We start from the raw sequence: 21,387 nt of genomic DNA, 5'->3' as shown, positions 1-21,387 counted from the left end.
CTCTAGGGGACCATTCCGAACAACGTTCATTGCCGGATGGCTGCAGCGTTTACACTGCTGAGCTGGTCGCCATCTTTCGTGCCCTAGAGTATATCTGCTCCTGCTTAGGTGAGTCCTTCGTTATCTGTAGCGATTCCCTGAGCGGTTTACGAGCTCTCGACCAGTGTTTTCCTCGTTCTCGTCTGGTGATGGCTATGCACGAGTCCCTGCATACTCTTGCGTGTTGCGGCCGCTCTGTGGTCTTTGTGTGGACCCCCGGTCATGTTGATATCCCGGGCAATGAACATGTTGACTGCCTGGCGAAAGAGGCCACGAGACAACCGTCTCTGGATGTTGGCCTCCCAGAGACTGATTTGCGGGCAGTCCTCCGCCGAAAAGTTTTTGCGTTTTGGGATGCTGAATGGCACGATCGGATCACGCCCAATAAACTCCGTGCCATTAAGGAGACGACGACTGTGTGGTGGTCATCCATGCAAGCCAACCGCAGGGACTCAGTCGTCCTTTGTCGGCTCCGCATTGGCCACTCCTGGCTGACACACAGTTATTTACTGCGCCGGGAGGACCCTCCTGTATGTCGCTGCGGGCTGGCTTTGACAGTGGCCCACATTTTATTGGCCTGCCCCCTTTTAGCTGTGGTCAGGCAGACATTTGCGCTGCCTGATACGCTCCCTGCCCTTTTATCTGATGACCCTGTTGTGGCTGACTTAGTTTTACATTTTATTCGGGCAGGGGGTTTTTATTCTTTAATCTCAGTGCTTCTGTTTTATTTTCTTGTTTTGTGTTGATTCTGGACTTTGGCCTACGGTTTTAAACTAAGTTTTTAATGTGTTTTCGGTGGTTGGCTTTTCCTTTTTTTTGTTCCTGTGGTCGGCCAACCACCGTCACACTCCGTGTGATTTTATTTCGTTTTGTCTGGTCCTTGTCTCTTTCTTTTGTTCTGTGTCCTCTGTCTCCTATTCTGTTGAACATTTTTTATTCTCTGTGGGTATTTTTCGTATTTTGGAAAAAGGGACCGATGACCTCTGCAGTTTGGTCCCTTTAATCCTTAAACCAACCAACCAACCATCCAACCCTACACCGTGGTGCAATGAATAAAGCTCCAAAACATTGGAAGAATAGGACCTTTTTACAAGTGACTTCCTCACCAATTATGGTCATCTGGCATAGTGATGCCATTCATCAGTTGTCCATTCTTCATGGTCATGGCACCATTCTAAATGCAGCTGTTTGTGTGTTAACAGAAGCCTATGCATAGAGCAGTAATTCTCTTGTCCGGCTGCTGCTAGTCTTTGACCAATGGTGTGAGAAGACACAGAATGTTGTAGGGAGTCCAATACTTGTTCTTGGATAGCAGGCACAGATGTGTAGGGGTTCTGATGAGCTTTTTGTACAGTATTGTGATCCTGCTTTGTGTTGGCGAGATGTGGTTGACCAGAAGTTTGATGATGGATTTGTCAGTCCTCACATTCTCATGTAGTCCAACATTGGACCATTGTCACATCTGAAAGCCCCACAAATCTGGATATTGCACAGTCTGGCCAGCCAACCAAAGGAGACCTACAATGAAGCCACTTTTCAAAATCTGTCAAGTGCTAATAATGCTGTTTCATTTTAGTAGATGGAATTTCTGTGCCCTTAGTAATTACTCAGCATTGGAAACTGTCACACCTCTTACATAACCTATAAGGCCTGGTAACAAAACTATACACAACATTAATGCACTCTGATGGACAGTCTATCTGTGAAGGGGTATTGCAACTCTAAATCATACATACTCGCCAATAGTGTGTCTCAGTACATTGTTATACTGATATATAACTATGTCATGTGGCAGCTTCACTTTTTTGTCAGGCAGTGTAGTTTGATGAAGATGTGTTTAAGATTCATAAAACAATGTTTTGTATGGCTTTTATTAATTCTCAGTTACGGTTGTTTAGCATTTCTGAAGTTTCCTTGTATTTATATTTACACTGATACTCATGTAAAAGTGTGGGGATCTACTCCCTTAAAACATTGCCAGCTGTTCATATGGCACAACCTAAATTATCTTGTTGCTGATAATGTGTGAAGCTAATTTTTAAGAGTGAATTAATTCTCTCTACATAGGGACACAAGTTGCCACCAGACTGCAAAGAGGACGTGGGAGAAGTCCATGATGTGCTCCTCGATGATGATGGTGCAGTAATAGGTGGAGAAACTCATCTTCTTTGTAGGGAGCTATCAGATTTAATATCACTTGGAAGCATACAGGTGAATGAATCTCACCCTGCAGTGTCCAGTGGTAAGTAAACTATTTTTATTTCTTTGTAGATTTCTCTGCAAAAGGATAAACTAGTTCTGAGACATACATCATAGAAACTAATAATGTGTGTTCTTATATGATTAGTTATCAGTATTGTATTTTAAAGTTGCAGATACTAACACACACTGACAAATAATTGAATTTTGTACATATAGTTATCTCATTCTCATAATACATGTTACAAACAGAAATAAATGCAAAATGCTAAGTACTGCTTTGCAGTTTTCTCTTAATAAATTAAGATGATTGAAGTTAACTATGTGAACGTGGAATTTAACTCTGAGTGTGGAACTATTTGTGTGTACACATGGCACATTTTAATAAATTACTGATACTGGGAATAACTTGTTATGAAGTTCATTCATAAAATAGTTAAGTGAAATGAGTGTTTTGTTTGTTGCCTGCACATATCTAAAAGTCAGTTCTGTATTTCTGGTATGAACATGTATAGTATCTTTAGTCACCACATACAAAATGAACTACCAGGGAAAGGAGGAAGGAATTTAACAAAATTGTAGATTAAAGCTCCTTCTTATGCTGAAAGTTGTTAGAGGCTTGTGGAACAAATAATGGGGAGAATCCTTGTGAATCCTTGGAAGGAAGGAGATTTTCCAAAACACTGCTGAGAAAGTTTAGAGAAGTAGCATTTGCAACAGCCTGTAGACTGAATATATTGGCCAGTGTACAGGCTGCAGAAGGACAGAAAGGACAAAGTAAGGGATATTAAGGATCATGCAGAGGCATAAAGGCAATCATTCTTCCCATGCTCCATTTTCATGTTGATCAGGAAAACGAATGACTAGCAATGGCAAAAAGTACCCTCAGCCATGCATTGTAAAATGGCTCATGGAGTATGTATGTAAATATAAATAAAATAATCATGACTGTATTGGATGATTGTTTTGGGCTGAGTTTTGTGCCACCCTTACATGGCCAGCAGAAAGCCACTTTGGCAAAAGTTGACTGGCTTGAGGGGTGATGTGTTATGAGTTACTGACAGGGCTGTGAATGATGCACTCTTCAGTTTCACTGACCAAATTCTTAAAGCCTTCAATCAAAAGGAATTTTCAACTGGATTTCTTGTTGACCTTAGTACAGGTTTGTTCACATTAATCATTTACTGTTTCTTCAGAAGCTAGAAACATATATCATCAGAGGCACAGCAAATAATTGGTTTGAATCCTAGCTCACTAGTGAAAAGCAAGTGGTAGAAATCACAAGCCCTGAATATATACAAATTTATTCTGACAAAGCCCTGATAAGCTGTGGAGTCCCACAAGGCTTGGTAGTGGACCCTCTCCTCTTTCTGCCTTTTTTCAGTGACCTTCCTGTGAGTCTCCCTAATATGTCTCTTGTGTTGTTTACAGATGACACACACTTGCTCTTCCAGTCAGTCTTAGCTCTGCAGTGGAATTTCAACTTTAATGACACAGCTGAAAGACTCCTCTCATGACTCCACCACGATAAATTACTGTTTTTTGTTTGTTCGTTATTGATCGTTGTTTGATCATTGTGGACGTCGCAAGATATCCTATTAAAGTTCGATGGTTGATCCTTCCACTCAGTTTTTTTATTACAGAGGCCAACCGGCTCTCTGACAAAACAGACCGAGCTACCGTGCCGGCTTATTACACACAAACAAGACAGCTCATATGCTCTTCTACCCATCCCAAAAACATCCTGCCTATATGGAACCCATGCAGTTAAATGGCAAAAAAATTGAACTAGTAACAAAAACAAAGTTTTTGGGAGTCTGGGTTGACATTTCACTCCAGTGGGACCACCACAGGGCAAAAACGTTAAACAAGCTTGCTTTTAGAATTCTCAGGCAATCATGTGATATAAACACACTAAAACCCATTTATCATGAGTTTCTGAATTCAACAATAGCATATGCATCCCTTTATGGGGGGTTATTAACAGAAAAAATTTCCTCATGCAAAAAAGAATAATAAAAATAACGGAGTACCAATACAATCTACTGCCAAACCCATTTCCTAAGAACTTTATATATTGCCAGTCCCCTGTATTTCTATTTTAGAGACACTCTCTTTATAACAAATGGAGAAAGCCACATTTTATTTATTTGCAATTTTCTTGTAGTCTTTATCTGGATACAACAACAGACCAAAGTAAATGTTGCACACGAATTGGCAGGAATACAGCAAATGATATTCTAAAATAATTTAAAATGTGTTAGTGTAACTAATGTGAGGAAACTGAAAAAAAAATCATAATAACATAAAAGAAAAATTACTTACTACTCTTTGGCCTCCTGGCGCATAGATACAGGGTATACATAAAGTCCGGGAACAATTTCAATTATTTATTGCACAAGACCAACATTGCACAGATATCATACATATGTCATTTTGAAGAGAAACGCTGAAAGTTTTTTTTCATATATACCACCACAGCGAAGTTTGGTAATTTGACAATAGTTGGCACTGGTTGCAACCATGGCGAGTTCAGGTGCAGAGTGAGCTTTCTGTGTGTTAGAATTTGACAAAAACAAGTGCACTACAGTTGTTCAATGGACGTTGAGAACCAAGTATGGTAAGAAGCCACAAACAAGGAAGGCTATTTACCACTCGCACAACAAATTCATTATGATGGGTTGCTTGTGCCCGGCTAAGAGAATGTGAGTGAAGTGAATCTGGAGTGCGTACAAGAGACATTCATAAGCAGTGCAAAGAAATCAGTGCGTTGTGCATCCTGTGAACTCAAAATGGCTCCAGTGACCATGTGGAAAGTCCTGCAACACAAGATGTCTATGAAAACATTCAGATTGGAGCTAGTGCAGAATCTCAATGAAGCATTTTGAGTTTTGTTCGCTGTTGCAACAATTGAATGAGGATGGGGATGGCATTCATACAAATGCATTGAATTTGAGCGTGACTCACCAAAGGTAAATGTTTTTGTGCCTTGTCACATCAAAAACTGTACAGGCCATTCTTCCTCACTGAGAGCGCTGTCACTGGATATTCCTACTTGGACATTTTGCAGCAGCCTCAAATGCAATCGGACTCTCCGTTCATCTTTCAGCAGGATGAGGTTCCACCAAATTTTCGTCATCAAGTTTGTAGGTACCTGAACACAGAGCCGCTGCATCAATGGATCGGCCATGCTACAGAAGGCGACAGCTGTTTCATGAAATGGCCTCCCTGATCACCAGATCTCACTCCATGAGACTTTTTCTGTGGGGACACATTAAAGATCTGGTGTATGTACCGCCTCTACCACGTGATGTAGCAGAGCTCTGGCAGAGAACACAGGAAGGGAGTGCCACAGTTAACAATGCCACACTGGGAGGGGATGGCAAGAATGTGATTACTGTATTTACATCTGCCGAGTCATTCATGGTTCACATATTGAATATTTGTAAAAAAAAAAAAAAAACTTTAAGAGTTTCTCTTCAAAATGCATTATGTATGACATCTGTACAATGTTTAGTTCTTGTGCAATAAATAATTGAAAGTGTTTCCGGACATTATGTACACCCTGTATGTGTTCTTCCGGAGTCTAGAATGCACATGCTACTAGTGTATTGTACTAAGCTGCATAGCTGGATTGCAAATTTGGTAATTTATAACTCTTACTACACTACTGTACTTGGAATCAGAAGCAAGCTAGATTCCTCATTTGTCTTGATAATTAGCCCCCAGCATATTGAGGCACAATTCAGGACACACAGGAGCTGCCTTGCTGTGCCAACTTGGTGCAGAGATTGAGAGATGAGTGTCAGGGTCTCAGAAAATCTTCCCCAGTGTAGGTGAATGCTCTGTGGTTGTGTGTCTCATTGTTATGATGTGTGCTTCTTCTTGGTTGTCTCTCAAATATGTAAGCTTGCAGTTCGTAATCCAATATTTTAGGTGTCAGAAAGTTCAGCTTATGCCACAGTTCCTCATTCCATATTTTGTTATAGACTCTTTTATTAACAAAGATTGTCCTCCCCTGGTCTGTAACATCTTGTCTAATGGCCCACTTCCAGACCGTGTGGTCGTAGATGCCAATTGCTCCACATTCTCAAGTATCTCTCTTACCTTATTATATTCACCCTTTTTGAGCCAATATTATGCACCTCTCTTTCTTACAGCTAGGTCCAGATGTTACAAGTAAGTACACTTCTCTGTGCTCTGTAGAGCCTGTGCTGTTGTAATTTCCTGGCTATATGCAGGCAAATGCTAGACCTGCAGCCCATAACAGCAATTAAGATTGTGTTTTGGTACAATCTTATCGCAGCTGAAAACTCCTTTGGCCAATTATTCCTATTTTGCATAGGTGGAATGGTGTCACCCCGCCTTGCATGAAAATAGTGGTGTGGACACAGTTGTAGTTCTGTTAAGCTGGAATCATGTGTTGCAGGAGGAGGTCCTTATAATGTGCAGATGTCACTGTACTCCTAACAGCATCACGAGGTGTTGTCTCCTCAAAGAAAAACCGACCGAGAATGAAGGAACTTCTGAAACCACACCACTTTTGTAAGGTCAACTTATACCTCATGTAAGATGTAGACAGTATTAGTGACAGCATTGTGGTCTTTCAATACTGTCATGCTGATCTGGAATTGCTGAGTTCAAGAGGGCCGTATTCAATGTCATACAGGATCATGCAACTACATCATTTTCCTTCAATCAGGAAATCTGCTATTTTGCAACACAAGTGCCCACAAAAACAGTGCAATGACATCTGGAGCACCACCAAGTGTTATAATGGTGATAGTGGTGGAATCATGACGTATCATTACTGTGGTTTGTCATTGCCTGATACTACTGCTCATGTTGGTCAGAATCACACAACAGCCTTGTCAATGTGGCATTGTTGCATTCAGGAGAGCCATATTCAATGCCACGGAGAATCTCAGCAAACCAGCATGACTAGTGCCTGACGGGACAGACTTATTGTTCAGTCCACCATATAGGATCATACATCCATGTTGACACTGAATCAGGAACTGGGCTTGCTACAAAACAAGTATCCACACAAACAGGTTGCTAACATGTGGAGCACGAGGAACTGTCAGTACAGCAACTGTTGTTGCAGCTTCCCTTGACAGTGTAACAGAGAGGGGTGTGCCAACAGTGGTGCACCCAATGATGACACTGGACACTGGAACGGCACCACATGATGATTCCAGAGAAGTCCAGTTCTACACACAGTATCATGATGAATATATCCATGTGTGGAGGCTCTGAGGAGAACAAACTGTAAAGATTGTATTCCTGATTGTCATAAGGACCCAGTACTTGGTATAATTGTGTGGGTACCACTGGGTACACAACATGACACCTTCGATTCACGTAGCCAGTAATTTAGACAGTAGCCATTATATTTCTAGTGCATAGAGGCCAGTAACTGTGCTCCGTCTTCTTGGACTATGTTACATTATATTTCAACAAGATAACACAAGACTGCATGTTGCTTCTGCTGTCCTGAGATACTTTGGTACAGAGGGTGTACAACTGTAGCTTTGGCCAACATGTTCTCCAGATGCCTCACCCAATGAAAACATCTGGTCACAGGTTGCCAAGGGATTGGCATGCCATCACTCACCGATCACTATGATTGATGAAATCTGGCATAGAGCTGAGGCTGTTATATTGCATGTGAACAGTGTAAAATTTTGACATTTACTATCATTACTGGTGTTGATATGGAAAATCCAGGATAGAATGTAACAAGTGTGTGTGTGTGTGTGTGTGTGTGTGTGTGTGTGTGTGTCTGTGTGTGTCTGTCTTTTCAACGTAGGCCTTGTTGGCTGAAAGCTTTTGTTGTGACATTCTATAAACTGGTAATTTTATATAGGTGGGAGAGCAGAACTTAAGGTTACTTTCTTTTGAAAATGTGTTATTTGCTGTTTATTCAGTGGCTTAAGATTCATTTTACATTGTGCGTAGAAATGAAATATTATTTTTTGAACTTGTTTAGATCTTTGAAGGTGTAGTCTGTAAGCTGCTGCCTGACAGTAATATTTTCCATAGTGATGTGAAATTATTGTTGCAGAAGTGGAAGTTGTTTCTAAAACATTCACTGGGAACATGACATCCACTTACCTAGAACCATTCTTAAATGAATATAAAAGGTACTTCACTAAGATTATCTTCAGTGATTCAAAAAATGTGCCTCAAAACAACAAACCATTGGATACTTGGAGCTCTGGCTGTCAAATGGGTAAAGTATTAAACTGTTCTTCCAGGTAAACTACTGAGAGACAGGTATTCTCAAACTGGAAGTAATCCACAGTGATTCTACTCCAACTACATTTTTTATGCTGCAGAAATCTGTGTGGCGTATGGAAAGGATTGCCAAACAGTACTGTTGCACTTCATACATAAAATACAATTGGAACATGGCTAACTGTTAAATTTAAGAAATTATTTATATGTAGTACCAGTTACTGTATTATTACTAACACAACTTATATGTTTCTTGAGAGGGCTTGTTGCTCTTACTACTATTGCATGTATAATGAGTTGTGTAGTATGGAAACAGTTTTGATTAAGAGATCTCTTCCTCCATTGGTTCTAAGATTGAAACTGAGTTGCTTACATAATTGATCCAATGTGTACATCATTGAAAAACACACATACACACACACACACACACACACACACACACACACACTGAAAATTCTGTTCTGTACATCTCAGACCAATGCAGTAGCTTAAGTAACATTAAATGAAATGGTCACAGATACAAATCACAACAAAAGAATTGAGCTATCTTAAGTTAAAGTAATTTGTAACAGATGTGAGGTGATGTAACACACATGAAGAAAATGCTGTTTTTTCACAAACTCCCTGAAATCTTTTTCGTGTAAGCAGTCATATGTAGGGTAAGGTTAGGTTAACTTGGCCAGTTTTTACATTTCTTTTTGTGTTTATATTTTTCACAATAAGTAAATGTTCAGCACATCATTGTCTTAGTTGATACAGTATATAATGAATGTCTGGAAAAATATTAAGAGCCTAATCTAAATATTAGCAAAAGAAGGGACCAAAATGTAACACAGTAGCAAGTGGTTGACTTAACCCCCTGTAAGAGATTAACTAAAACATGCAGTGGGGTTTACTAAACCATTATCATAACTGGTATACGTTGAGAAACATAATACACATCATTGTAGCCAATTACTGCACCCTATGGAATACAATATGATGAAACAAAAAGAATAAGTTATAGAATTTTGGGAATTGTGTTCCTCACTGATTATGGCAGGTGAATACTGTGGGTTTGCTAGGCATGGAGGGTAAAACAGATGGCAAAGCATGAGAACAATGTTACAAAAGACAGCTGAATATTAAATGGCTCCTTTATGGGAGCATTAACAGGCACAGTTAATTGCAGAATGCATTTACAAAGGTAAGTTCCCACAAAAAAATTTTATGAACAAAAAATCCCAATCAAGTTGGTACAGTAAACCCCATTACTCATGTAAGGCAACCAGACCCAAAACCTGAGACCCAGGTGTCCATGAAAGCCTTGGCCACAGTATCTGCCTTGATGTCAGCCAGCAGCACAGCCTCTGGCCACAGAGTGAACTTTTTGATGATGGTGAGGATGTGCCAGTGGTTGTCTGATGATGGAAGAGGACCTAAAGTATCAATATGGAAATGAGAAAAACTATGATCATTTAGGGGGAAAGAATTGATAGGGGCATGCACATGACAGCCTACCGTGGAACTCTGGCATGGGAGACAGGTGCAGGCCCAGTTTCTGCAGTCCCATTGGATACCATGCCAGACAAAATGCTCCTCCATGAGGACCACAGATGTGCAATCACTAGGGTGGAACAGGCTGTGGAGGTGTTTGAATGTTGTCTTGTGGAAGTTGGGGGTAAGGTAGGAGAGATACACCTCGAGGAGTTGCCTGAGTGGTTAGAACTTGTGCTAAAGTCACACCAGACATGTAAGTCTGTACCAGGAACTGTGTGTGGATTGAGGTTGAAGTCATTGTTTGGCTGCCAGGACCAGGAGGGCAGCATATGAAAGGTCACATTTCATTTGTTTGAAACTCTGTCATTTGCACTGTAGAGGGAATGGGCCTGCTACTTTTAGTGTTATCACCCTGGGATGTGGCAGTGATTGCTGCTTGCACACTTGTAGTGTTCTTCAGGTAGTACCAGAAAAAATTTTCCATCCTGAGGAATCTGCAGAGTTCTATGAAAGTTATTGGGCATGGGAATTTGGCAACAGCCCAGTCCTTCTTGTCCAGTGGGCAGGAGTGTGCAGATGACACCCTGTGTCTGAGGAAGTCAATCTCCAAAACACTGAAGACACACTTCTCCAGGTTGATGATAACTTCCACCTCCCTGAGGTAGGAAAATACCTCCCGGGGGTGCTGGCAGTGTGCCATGGGATTGCACCAGTGGATATAGGATATCATCCAGGTACACAAAACAACCCAAGATGCTGCATAGGACATTGTCGAGAAAATACTGCCAGGTCTTGGTGGTGCTCTGGAGCCCGAAGGCCATAAATACATTTGTGAAAAGAACAGTGGGTGATTATGGCCATTTTCTCAATGTCCTCTGGTGCAACCAGAATTTTCATAAATGCTTTTGTGCAGTATACCTTGATGAAGATGGTTGCACTGGACAGATCTTCATTGTATCTATGCAAGAGGGGCACTGGATAGCAAACAACAACTGTCTAGGCATTGAGGACCCGAAAGTCACCACATCAGTGCCAAATACTACCTTTGTTGGGATGAGGTGTAGAGCAGAGGCATATGGGATCCTCGAGAGGTTGAGCACAACAAAGATGATCAGTGCCTTGATTTTGGTATGTGAGTCTCTTCACTTACCCATCTGAAGGCAAGGTGGTGCCAAAAAACCAGGGGGCGTGGGATGGGGCCAGGGTTGTTGCAGTGTAGCACAACATATCATGGTGTACCTCCCGGGGCATTGAAAGGGTGAATGAAGGGATAAAATTCAGGTCAGGAAAGGGGCTGAAATATGACAGTTGCTTGATGGCAAAACTGGTGGCAGTGCAGGATATACAAGCAATGGAATAGAGTGATGTGTCATCGATGATTTGCTAGGTTGATGAGGCGGCCATAGTGTGGATGAAGTCTGTGACAAGGCTGGGGTCTGTAACATCAGCCACAGTAAAGGTCCATGCAAAATCCACACGAGTCTGAGGTTGATGGACCTGGTGTGGGAGAAGTAGGTTTCGATTACAGTCATTTACCATGGTGAGGAGGAGGGGTAAGAGGGGGCCAGATGAGGGTAACAGTTTGTGAGGGTACATGGAGAGATTGGAGCTGGTGTCAAGCAGGTAGGCTGTTCAGGAGGAGGGGTTCCGATGATTGTGCATGAACGGGTGCCGAGAAATGGTGGGCAAGCCTATTGCCAGCTGCCACTAGTGTTTGAGGACTATGCACATGGTACCTGACAGTTTGCGGCATTGCTTCCAAAACACTCTTCATCATTAGCACTCTGAATGCCCTGGCTACCACTAGATGGTTGGGGGAGGGATGAGGGTTGCACCTGTGTGGGTATGTGCACTGGTAGTCAGACATCATGGGGGCAGGGATGGGCAAGCACAGGATGGTGCATGCACTCTAGGGCGGAGGTGAGCTTGTCCACCTCACTGATCAAGTGGGTTATTAACTGGTATATGTCTGTGGAGGGTTTGTGGGACATGGAGAGTATGATATGGGCTATACATATAGGAGACTGTGCGAATAGCCATTGCGGTGCTGCATTCGGCAATGGTGTGGGCAATTGAGGCAGTCGAAGACCCTGTCCACAACAATGGCTGCCATGTCAAAGTTCGTATAATCATGTGCAGTTACTACCGTGCAGACTGCAGCAGGCAGATTCATGAGCCAATTCAAAAGCAGAATCATTTTGAGAATGATCGTACACTCTGCAAGTGCATGGAGGGGCTGGAGGAGTTATGGGGGCTCCATGCCAGTGCATTCCTCCAGTGAAAATAGTCTGTGCATGCACTGCATTTCTAACACTGCAAACTGCACTATCTGCCAGTCTTTCAGCACACCAAATCTGTCAGACTGTGGTGGGCTTGCAAAGATGTCGTGCACCTCCACGTTGACCATAGACTCAAGCTGCGCAACCATTAGGGCAAATTGTATGGAGTGACTGGTGAACGAGGAGCCTGCAAATATTGGCTGTGCAAAAGATAACGACAACCATGAGTGGGGAGAGCTGAAAGGTGGGAGGTGGAAGATGGTGTGGGGCAGCTGGAGGATGGGACAGGGGGAGGGGAGGAGGATGTGCCGGGACAGTGGTGGTCCCTGTGAGCTGCACACAGTAGCTGATGATAGTGTGAAACTCAGCCATATGCACTTGTAGGTCGGGGGGAGCGATGGGTGGTTTAGTTAGTGGCTGGGTAGCCCGGTGTGGTGAGCACTACTCAAGTGATGGGGCAATGTGATGTTTGCAGTTATCCGATACATATGCATTCAGACCAGTGTGGCAAGCACTAGCCAGGTGGAATAGAATGGTGGGGAATGTAATGTCAATAGCACCTGTGTACAGCTGGCCATAATACTGAGTGTCGTCTGAGGAGGGGGGGGGGGGGGGGGGAGGTAGGTTGTGGTCACCGTGTGGAAACTGTGTTCTTCATTGAACATGACAGGCTTATACCATGGGTTTGCTAGGTGTGGAGGGTAAAATGGATGGATAAGGTATGGGAACAATGTAACAAAAGACATCCAGATACTAAACAGGAACAATTAATTGCAAAATGCATTTACAGAGGTATGTTGCCACAAAAAATGCCTTTGAACAAGAACTGTCAATCTAGTCAATCACTACAACTCATGAAGGAGTTAGAAGTAAGGACAAATTCTCCTCCCAGCCGGCCTGCTCCTATCTCCACCACAACCATTAAAGCATTTCAACCTGCCAGAACAGAGAAACAAGACTACATGTGTACTGAAGCACAATGGTTAAAGCTGGTCAGCTTGGGTTTTCACAAGCCTGGCAAGCTTTATGGAACCCGTTAAGCCTGCTGCACTTGCCAACACGCTGCACTATCAATCCAATGTGATTAGCCAGGTATATGTTTGCATAGATAGTTTCACTGCACCTCATTTATCATAACATTGGGTGCAGCAAAATGAACAAACTGAACTTAAAACAGGCTGAGGAGAAACTAAGAAAGTATTTAAACAGAGCTGAAATCCAGCAGGGAGAAAGTTTTCATGTTTTATGAGACAGCTCCAAATAACTCAGTAGGTGCCTCGCAAGGCAAATTGTGTAAAAATTTACTAAACCTTCATTTGGGGACCTCGGGCATGTTACAGCATGTTTGTAAATTTGTCCAGCAGTTTTCTCACTCGGTAAATATTTTGAAAGATGACAAAGAGTTACTGGCTGACAAATGTGTGGGAATGTGTTCTAAGGACTCGAGGCTATTTAGCAGTATATAGGCTTTCTAACATTAGGGGGAAAATTGATTGAAACAAGAAAAAATATGAATCAGTGGATATTAAAAACCACAGTCTGTTGATATGCAACATAGTGTGAAGAAAGCTTAGTGTGAGAGAAACATGTACTTTTTAGAGTAACATAATACAAAAACAAGCTTCATGTTTGCCAAAATTCATTTGAGGAATTTATTCTAAACTTTTTGGGCACTTAAAATGAATTCAGTGAACCTGCAGTACACATCAAAGAAAAAGTAATTACAATTGTATAACTGAAGTGAAAAGGTTGTCACAGCAGAGGAATTTGTGGTGGGACACATCAAACCAGTCAGATTGCCAATGAAAAAAAAAAAAAAAAAAAAAAAAAAAAAAAAAACTAGGGTCATAATTAGCTGAAACACACTAAAGCTACAGAAACTAGACTTCTAAAACCTTGCTTTAGTTGGTGTTGCAGTTGCAGTATAATAGATGTCATTAGTTACTTAGGTGTAAAATATTAATCGAAAGATGATAAAGCCACAGAGAAAACAGTTAATACCAAAAAAATAAATAAGCCAAAAATATGACCAAAAAAATCCACCATATTCTGGCCCAAAATGAGTACATATTTCATTAAGCCTTTTCTTGTGATATTCAGGTAATAAAAGGATTTTCATTAACTTCCAAACCCTATTCATAACATTACAATGAAAGCATAAAGAATAAACTGCTATGTAGCACAGCACAGTAGATATTTGCAAGATTTCTTTAGCGTGCTTGGGTTGGGCAAATCTTGGCTTGGGAGGGAGTGAAGCAGCCTGACTGTTTTGCTGGTAACGTGTGGCAGCTAGCCTGCTTGGCTGACAGGCAAGCGTGGGCTGGTTAAAAGTGGAATGTGTACACCTCTGACAAGTACACATGAGGTGTGCCCTCTGCCCATGTCTGGGGAATCAGTTTACACTGTTCTTTTAAGGCAAGATGAGAAACATAATTAATCTTCTTGAAGTACAGTCAATGGGGCTAATCTAACACACTGACAAGGTAATATGCAAATAGAAATAAATGAACTTGGAGGTGCCATAAGATTATCTAATCTAACACAGTGATTAAAGCAAAATACAATTAGAAATAAATGAATTTGAGGTAGTGTGGGTGAAGCTAATCTAACATGCTGATCAAAGAAGAAAACAGTATACGAATAAACTAAAGTGAGGTACCATAAGTGAAGTTAATGTACCACAGTGAGCAAAACAAATACAAAATATAAATAAACAAACTAGAGGTGCTGTAGGTGAAACTAATCTAACACAGTTGGGAATTTCAGTCTTTAATGACCACATGTATGGTGCTGCAGTGTTTTGCATATAGTTCACAAAAAATCTTGCCACACTTACTAAATGGTTCAAATGGCTCTGAGCACTATGGGACTTAACATCTGAGGTCATCAGTCCCCTAGAACTTAGAACTACTAAAATCTAACCAACCTAAGGACATCACACACATCCATGCCCGAGGCAGGACTCGAAACTGCGACCGTAGCAGTCACGCGGTTCTGGACTGAAGTGCCTAGAACAGCTCGGCCACCGCGGCCGGCTGCCACTCTTACTATAATTTAACATATTCTGTGGTGTGGATACTCCATCCTCATGAAATTAGACCATGAGGCAGGTGCTGACATGTTCCCCTGAAGTACGGTATCAGTCCCCCCTATTAGGTAGTTCTCCATGGGCATCGTGGTAGCTTGCAATGCTGTTCGCTTTATAGACACTCAAAACCAACTTACCATTGATGAATTCATGGGTCACACACCTATCTGGTAGAACTATGGCAAGCCATTAAGTTCTGATAGTGAGACAACTTGAACATGAACTTAACACCAAAGGAACATTAACTCTTTGCGCTGACCATGTGCACAGCTCAGCATCAGTGCAGGGGGGGACACTTCCTGCAGCATGCTTTAGGGGGCAACCCCACTTGCTGCAGCAAAGAGGTGCATGATAGAGAAAACTTTTGTCCTCAGATGTATCCAGTTCATGATGTGGTTTTTTTCCTGGTGATCATTTGTCTGCTACAGTGTGAGATTCTCTTAGAGCAGATGGGTGGTGGGCACAAACGCATAGTAGTGTGTTGTCGCACAGTCACAACAGCATACCAACAGCTGATAAATATCTAATACAACTTAGTCACTTAAATCACAATTAAGACAACATATTTGCATATAAGAATGTAGGCTTCCACAGCCGGTGTCATAGTGATTAAAATTCTTCTGGGTATTATGCCGTGTCATTGCTAAAAACTAACAACAACAATAATAAACTAAAACTGACATTTCGACCGAATTGCAATGGCCTTCCTCAGGCCCTGAGGAAGGCCGTTACAATTTGGCCAAAACATCGGTTTTAGTTTATTATTGTTATTAGTTTTTAGCAATGACGTGGCATAATACCCAGAAGAATTTTAATCACTATAACATATTTGCATATTCGGCTAATCTTAATTAAAATGGATCAGGTAATTTCAATACAACTTCTGTCTCTGGTTAAAAACTTTTCATTTGTTGGCACAAATTTTGTTGTTCCTGTTATACCTGTGTAAAATAACACTTGAGTTCCGTCTTTCAAGATGTGCAAAACCTTAGCAAATAATGTATGAAAACTGTAAAGCCTTTGCTACAGATTTTCACATTCATAAAAATTCCCTGATAAATACACCATGTTATCTTTGTCTGAAGAAAGATTTGCTGCTGAAGAGGAGTTGGCATAAGTAACAGTCTTCTAGCTCTTTGGATTCTTCCAAATACACTCCTGGAAATGGAAAACAGAACACATTGACACCGGTGTGTCAGACCCACCATACTTGCTCCGGACACTGCGAGAGGGCTGTACAAGCAATGATCACACGCACGGCACAGCGGACACACCAGGAACCGCGGTGTTGGCCGTCGAATGGCGCTAGCTGCGCAGCATTTGTGCACCGCCGCTGTCAGTGTCAGCCAGTTTGCCGTGGCATACGGAGCTCCATCATAGTCTTTAACACTGGTAGCATGCCGCGACAGCGTGGACGTGAACCATATGTGCAGTTGACGGACTTTGAGCGAGGGCGTATAGTGGGCATGCGGGAGGCCGGGTGGACGTACCGCCGAATTGCTCAACACGTGGGGCGTGAGGTCTCCACAGTACATCGATGTTGTCGCCAGTGGTCGGCGGAAGGTGCACGTGCCCGTCGACCTGGGACTGGACCGCTGCGACGCACGGATGCACGCCAAGACCGTAGGATCCTACGCAGTGCCGTAGGGGACTGCACCGCCACTTCCCAGCAAATTAGGGACACTGTTGCTCCTGGGGTATCGGCGAGGACCATTCGCAACCGTCTCCATGAAGCTGGGCTACGGTCCCGCACACCGTTAGGCCATCTTCCGCTCACGCCCCAACATCGTGCAGCCCGCCTCCAGTGGTGTCGCGACAGGCGTGAATGGAGGGACGAATGGAGACGTGTCGTCTTCAGCGATGAGAGTCGCTTCTGCCTTGGTGCCAATGATGGTCGTATGCGTGTTTGGCGCCGTGCAGGTGAGCGCCACAATCAGGACTGCATACGACCGAGGCACACAGGGCCAACACCCGGCATCATGGTGTGGGGAGCGATCTCCTACACTGGCCGTACACCACTGGTGATCGTCGAGGGGACACTGAATAGTGCACGGTACATCCAAACTGTCATCCAACCCATCGTTCTACCATTCCTAGACCGGCAAGGGAACTTGCTGTTCCAACAGGACAATGCACGTCCGCATGTATCCCGTGCCACCCAACGTGCTCTAGAAGGTGTAAGTCAACTACCCTGGCCTGCAAGATCTCCGGATCTGTCCCCCATTGAGCATGTTTGGGACTGGATGAAGCGTCGTCTCACGCGGTCTGCACGTCCAGCACGAACGCTGGTCCAACTGAGGCGCCAGGTGGAAATGGCATGGCAAGCCGTTCCACAGGACTACATCCAGCATCTCTACGATCGTCTCCATGGGAGAATAGCAGCCTGCATTGCTGCGAAAGGTGGATGTACACTGTACTAGTGCCGACATTGTGCATGCTCTGTTGCCTGTGTCTATGTGCCTGTGGTTCTGTCAGTGTGATCATGTGATGTATCTGACCCCAGGAATGTGTCAATAAAGTTTCCCCTTCCTGGGACAATGAATTCACGGTGTTCTTATTTCAATTTCCAGGAGTGTAAAATAATAAGAATAAGTTTTCATTCCTCTCATTTCTAGACTTTTTATTATAAGCCTGCCTTCAACTTGGCTACTTTAACTCAATTCTTTGCCCAGAGTTATTTTTAGTCCTTAATTTTTTCAAATGAGTCTGCTCTAATTATGTTACAAAAACTGTTTTTTTAGTTAACAGGACTTTACTCCATACTTACGTGACATTAGGGGTTGTTGCAGCATTTTTGGGTACATGATTTTACTTTTCCAAAATGTGGGCAAATTTGGTACTAGAGCAGGGTTACATTGTCACAGGAATTTTTTTTCCAAGTAATGACTATTTTAATTGCCTTGAGCAAAAGATACCTCTGTTAATACAGAATTATGGCGACATAGCGACAGAAGGTAGCAGTACTTTTAGGTTTTTGTGTTTATGTAGAAGAACACAGTAAACTGAATATATTCATAGAAAGGCAGACAAGTCTGCTGTGTATACTATGAGACATGATTTCATCTTTCAGGACATGCAAGACCTTAGCAAGGCAGAGAACCCCAACTCATGATGAATCATGAACCCTTAACTTATCAGCATCAATTTCTTAGTCTCAGGAGTCACAAATCTCTTATTTTCCTGGGTCTTCCCTTCTTTTTGGGAACGGAAATATCACCATTGTAGACAGAAGCAGTGGTGCTTGAAGATGCAGGTGAAGTCTATCAGACTTATACTCTTCACTGTAGGGACATTTAATTTCCTATGTCTGCTCCTCTCAACTGGCATTTTACACCTTTATGTGTTAGGTGTTGTAGGATATTGCTACAAAATCATGTGGGTAGTCTATTTTGCTTTCTATGGAATGATTTAATAAATTCGTAGCCGGGCAGATTATCTTTGAAGCACTTGATAACAATACCTTTTTGGTCTAAATAGCCTTTAATTAAAAGACCAAGATCTGTTTAAGTGGGAAGTCAAATTCAGCAATTTTAATCATGTGATTTACAAACATTTTCTGTTCTTCAGGGCTAAATACTATTGGATGACCATACTTTTTCACAAATTTCCCTTTCAGTTTGTTCTTTAAGGTGCTTCTATGAATTCCATAGAGATTTGAAGCAACTCTCTGGCCTTTTTGGTCTGACCTAATTTCTTCTAAACACTTTTTAAGATCTTGTTCTGTATAGTTGTGGTAACTTCTTACCCTAATCATCCTTTATATACACAAATGACTTTTTTATCTGAAAAAACACTTAAAAAAGACATATTAAGCTAAGTTGAACCTACAGCTGATTTACTACAGGCTACTTTGACATGGGACAAAGTAGTATGTAGCCAGCTTACCAATTTTTTCCTGTTTATTTTAGTCAATATACAACACAAAGTAGGAAGGTAACAAAAATTATACTTCTTCCTTGTTCGAAAATATTAGCACTGCACTGTGGTGTCTCAGAGGCTTGGTAGGGCTGCTACCTATGATTGAGAATAGGTACTGCCTGTAAATACTGAAAACCAATAACTTGTTTTTTCCTTCATGGGCCAAAGTAGACTCATAAGGATCAATGTAGTTCCAGTTGACAGTATTAGATTTGTTCATTTTCCTTTCTTCTGTTAATCTAACTTCTTCAAGACTTTTTAATGGGAATGTTTCTTAGAAACAATTTAGTTTCTTTCTAATTTCCACAAAGAAGCCTTTTCATGGATATGTTAACTGACAGTGTCTTTCCTCAGTTCCAGAGGATAATATCATGCTTGGTGGTTTGCTGTCTTACTAGTGGCTCTGTGGACCCTGTAATTCACAAAATACCTAATTATTACACGTGCCACCACTGTCAGCTGGCTTCTGGGCCATCTGCGCTAGTCACTTCCATGTCATGTTGTCCATATGGGTGCTGTGATTGCTGTTCCTACATTCCCATGTGTTCGTTTGACGTGGGTGTGACGCCAATTACTGACTGGCTCAACCACCACACATTTACGTTCCCATAATTATTTGGTGGCATCTGAAGATGAAGCTTTACGGTTTGAAACTGGTTGTGTAATAAATAAAGAAATTACTGCAACTGAAGTGGATTTTTTATTCTATAAATCTAAAAATGATTAAAGAAAAAAAAATAAAAACAGAAAGTGCAAACATTTACTTTGAACCTTGTTAACTCAACAGTGTTTAGTAACACAGGAGTTACCTTTTTTTTACTGAAAATAAAACATCAGGTGAGATGATGGACTGCCAAATTAACATAACTAGATTTTATATAGACAAAAATGTCCCTAGTTATCCATTTTTAATAAAGTTGGTTCAGTTAATCTCCATGGCCAGTTAACCTCACTTTACCCTATACACTTGCAGAGCAACACATACTGCTGCTTTAAAAAACTAATGCTTCTTTTACACTAAAATTACAATGCTAAGTTTTTGACAGTACTAAAAATAAGCAAGAAAAATGTAACTTTGTGAGGTGGAGCTGCAGTTAGATTGACTGAGATTACAGAATGATGGTAGATACTAAGTATTCAACTGAACTAAATGAGTGTTGCTTCTCTTAGAAACAGGAATGAAAAGGATTAACAATTCAGTCAATATGGAATAGGGAATAATTACAAGAGGAGAACTCCAAAATTAGGAGATCAAATTAAAAGAAGGAAAATAGTGTTCACACTATGTAGTAGGAGAAAAAGTATTACCTAGAGTAGAGTGTACCAAGGAACACACAGTGTTTCTTGGTTAGTACTTCAGTCTAGTGACTGAATTTAGAATCACATGAAGGAATGCACAGTAGACTGCCATAAGCACTCCCTGCTATTTTCTACAGTTTTTGTTATTGTTAGATGTGAGGTTGTTTCTCATGCAACATTTGTAAATATTTTGCATTCTACACATTTAAGTGCTGTACAATATATTAAAGCTATTTAAAATATATTGTTAATTCTTTAGGTACAGAATTTTATGGTGAGTAAAATGCTGTACATTTTAGAACTATTTATATAACACGTGGACAGCTGTCATGCTTTGTTGTTCATTTTCCATCTTGTGCCTTGAAACAAAAGGTCTTTTACTGTGGAATATGTGATACTTGCAAATGAATGCCTTAACAAATTTATCTGTCTTGAAAATGGAAATTTGTTAGTTTCCAGTAGCTTCTAATTCAAAATGTATTTAACTTGTAACTGGTTTTTGCTAATGCTTCTGCTTCATTTGATTTTACTTACTGAATTATTGGTGTGTAGTGGAGTAATAATGTAACAGATTGACTATTAAATACAGTGTTAACAATATTTTCTTGATTGCAATGTTTTTAAATTTCAGTCAAATATTTATTCAAGGTATATCACCATATTGTACCTCGGAGCTTGTTTTCACATTTGGAAAGAGATCTTAATTTTTCAAACTAATTTTTGTGATTACAGACAAAGGCCATAGCATGTAAAAAGTGAATGCCATCATTTACAAATGTAATAAGAAAATATATTAAACTTTCATTACAGCGCTTGCTAGAGACAAAATTATGAACAGTGTACTGA

The 21,387-nt window shown here is 41.3% G+C and overlaps 1 protein-coding gene across 1 annotated transcript in view; it reads left to right on the top strand.

The window, feature by feature from the left end:
• LOC126184041 (inactive phospholipase C-like protein 2) overlaps positions 1-21,387 on the top strand; it is a 749,749-nt gene that overhangs the window by 588,626 nt on the left and 139,736 nt on the right. The window contains exons 11-12 of the mRNA XM_049926398.1: positions 2,107-2,281; positions 8,306-8,473. Coding sequence (XP_049782355.1) covers positions 2,107-2,281; positions 8,306-8,473 — 343 coding nt within the window. The remainder of the gene's footprint in view (positions 1-2,106; positions 2,282-8,305; positions 8,474-21,387) is intronic.

The sequence above is a fragment of the Schistocerca cancellata genome, chromosome 4 (genome assembly GCF_023864275.1).
Source record: "Schistocerca cancellata isolate TAMUIC-IGC-003103 chromosome 4, iqSchCanc2.1, whole genome shotgun sequence".
NCBI lineage: Eukaryota > Metazoa > Arthropoda > Insecta > Orthoptera > Acrididae > Schistocerca > Schistocerca cancellata.
The sequence above is the reverse complement of the archived record's forward strand: the minus strand, read 5'-3'. Positions and strand labels throughout refer to the sequence as shown.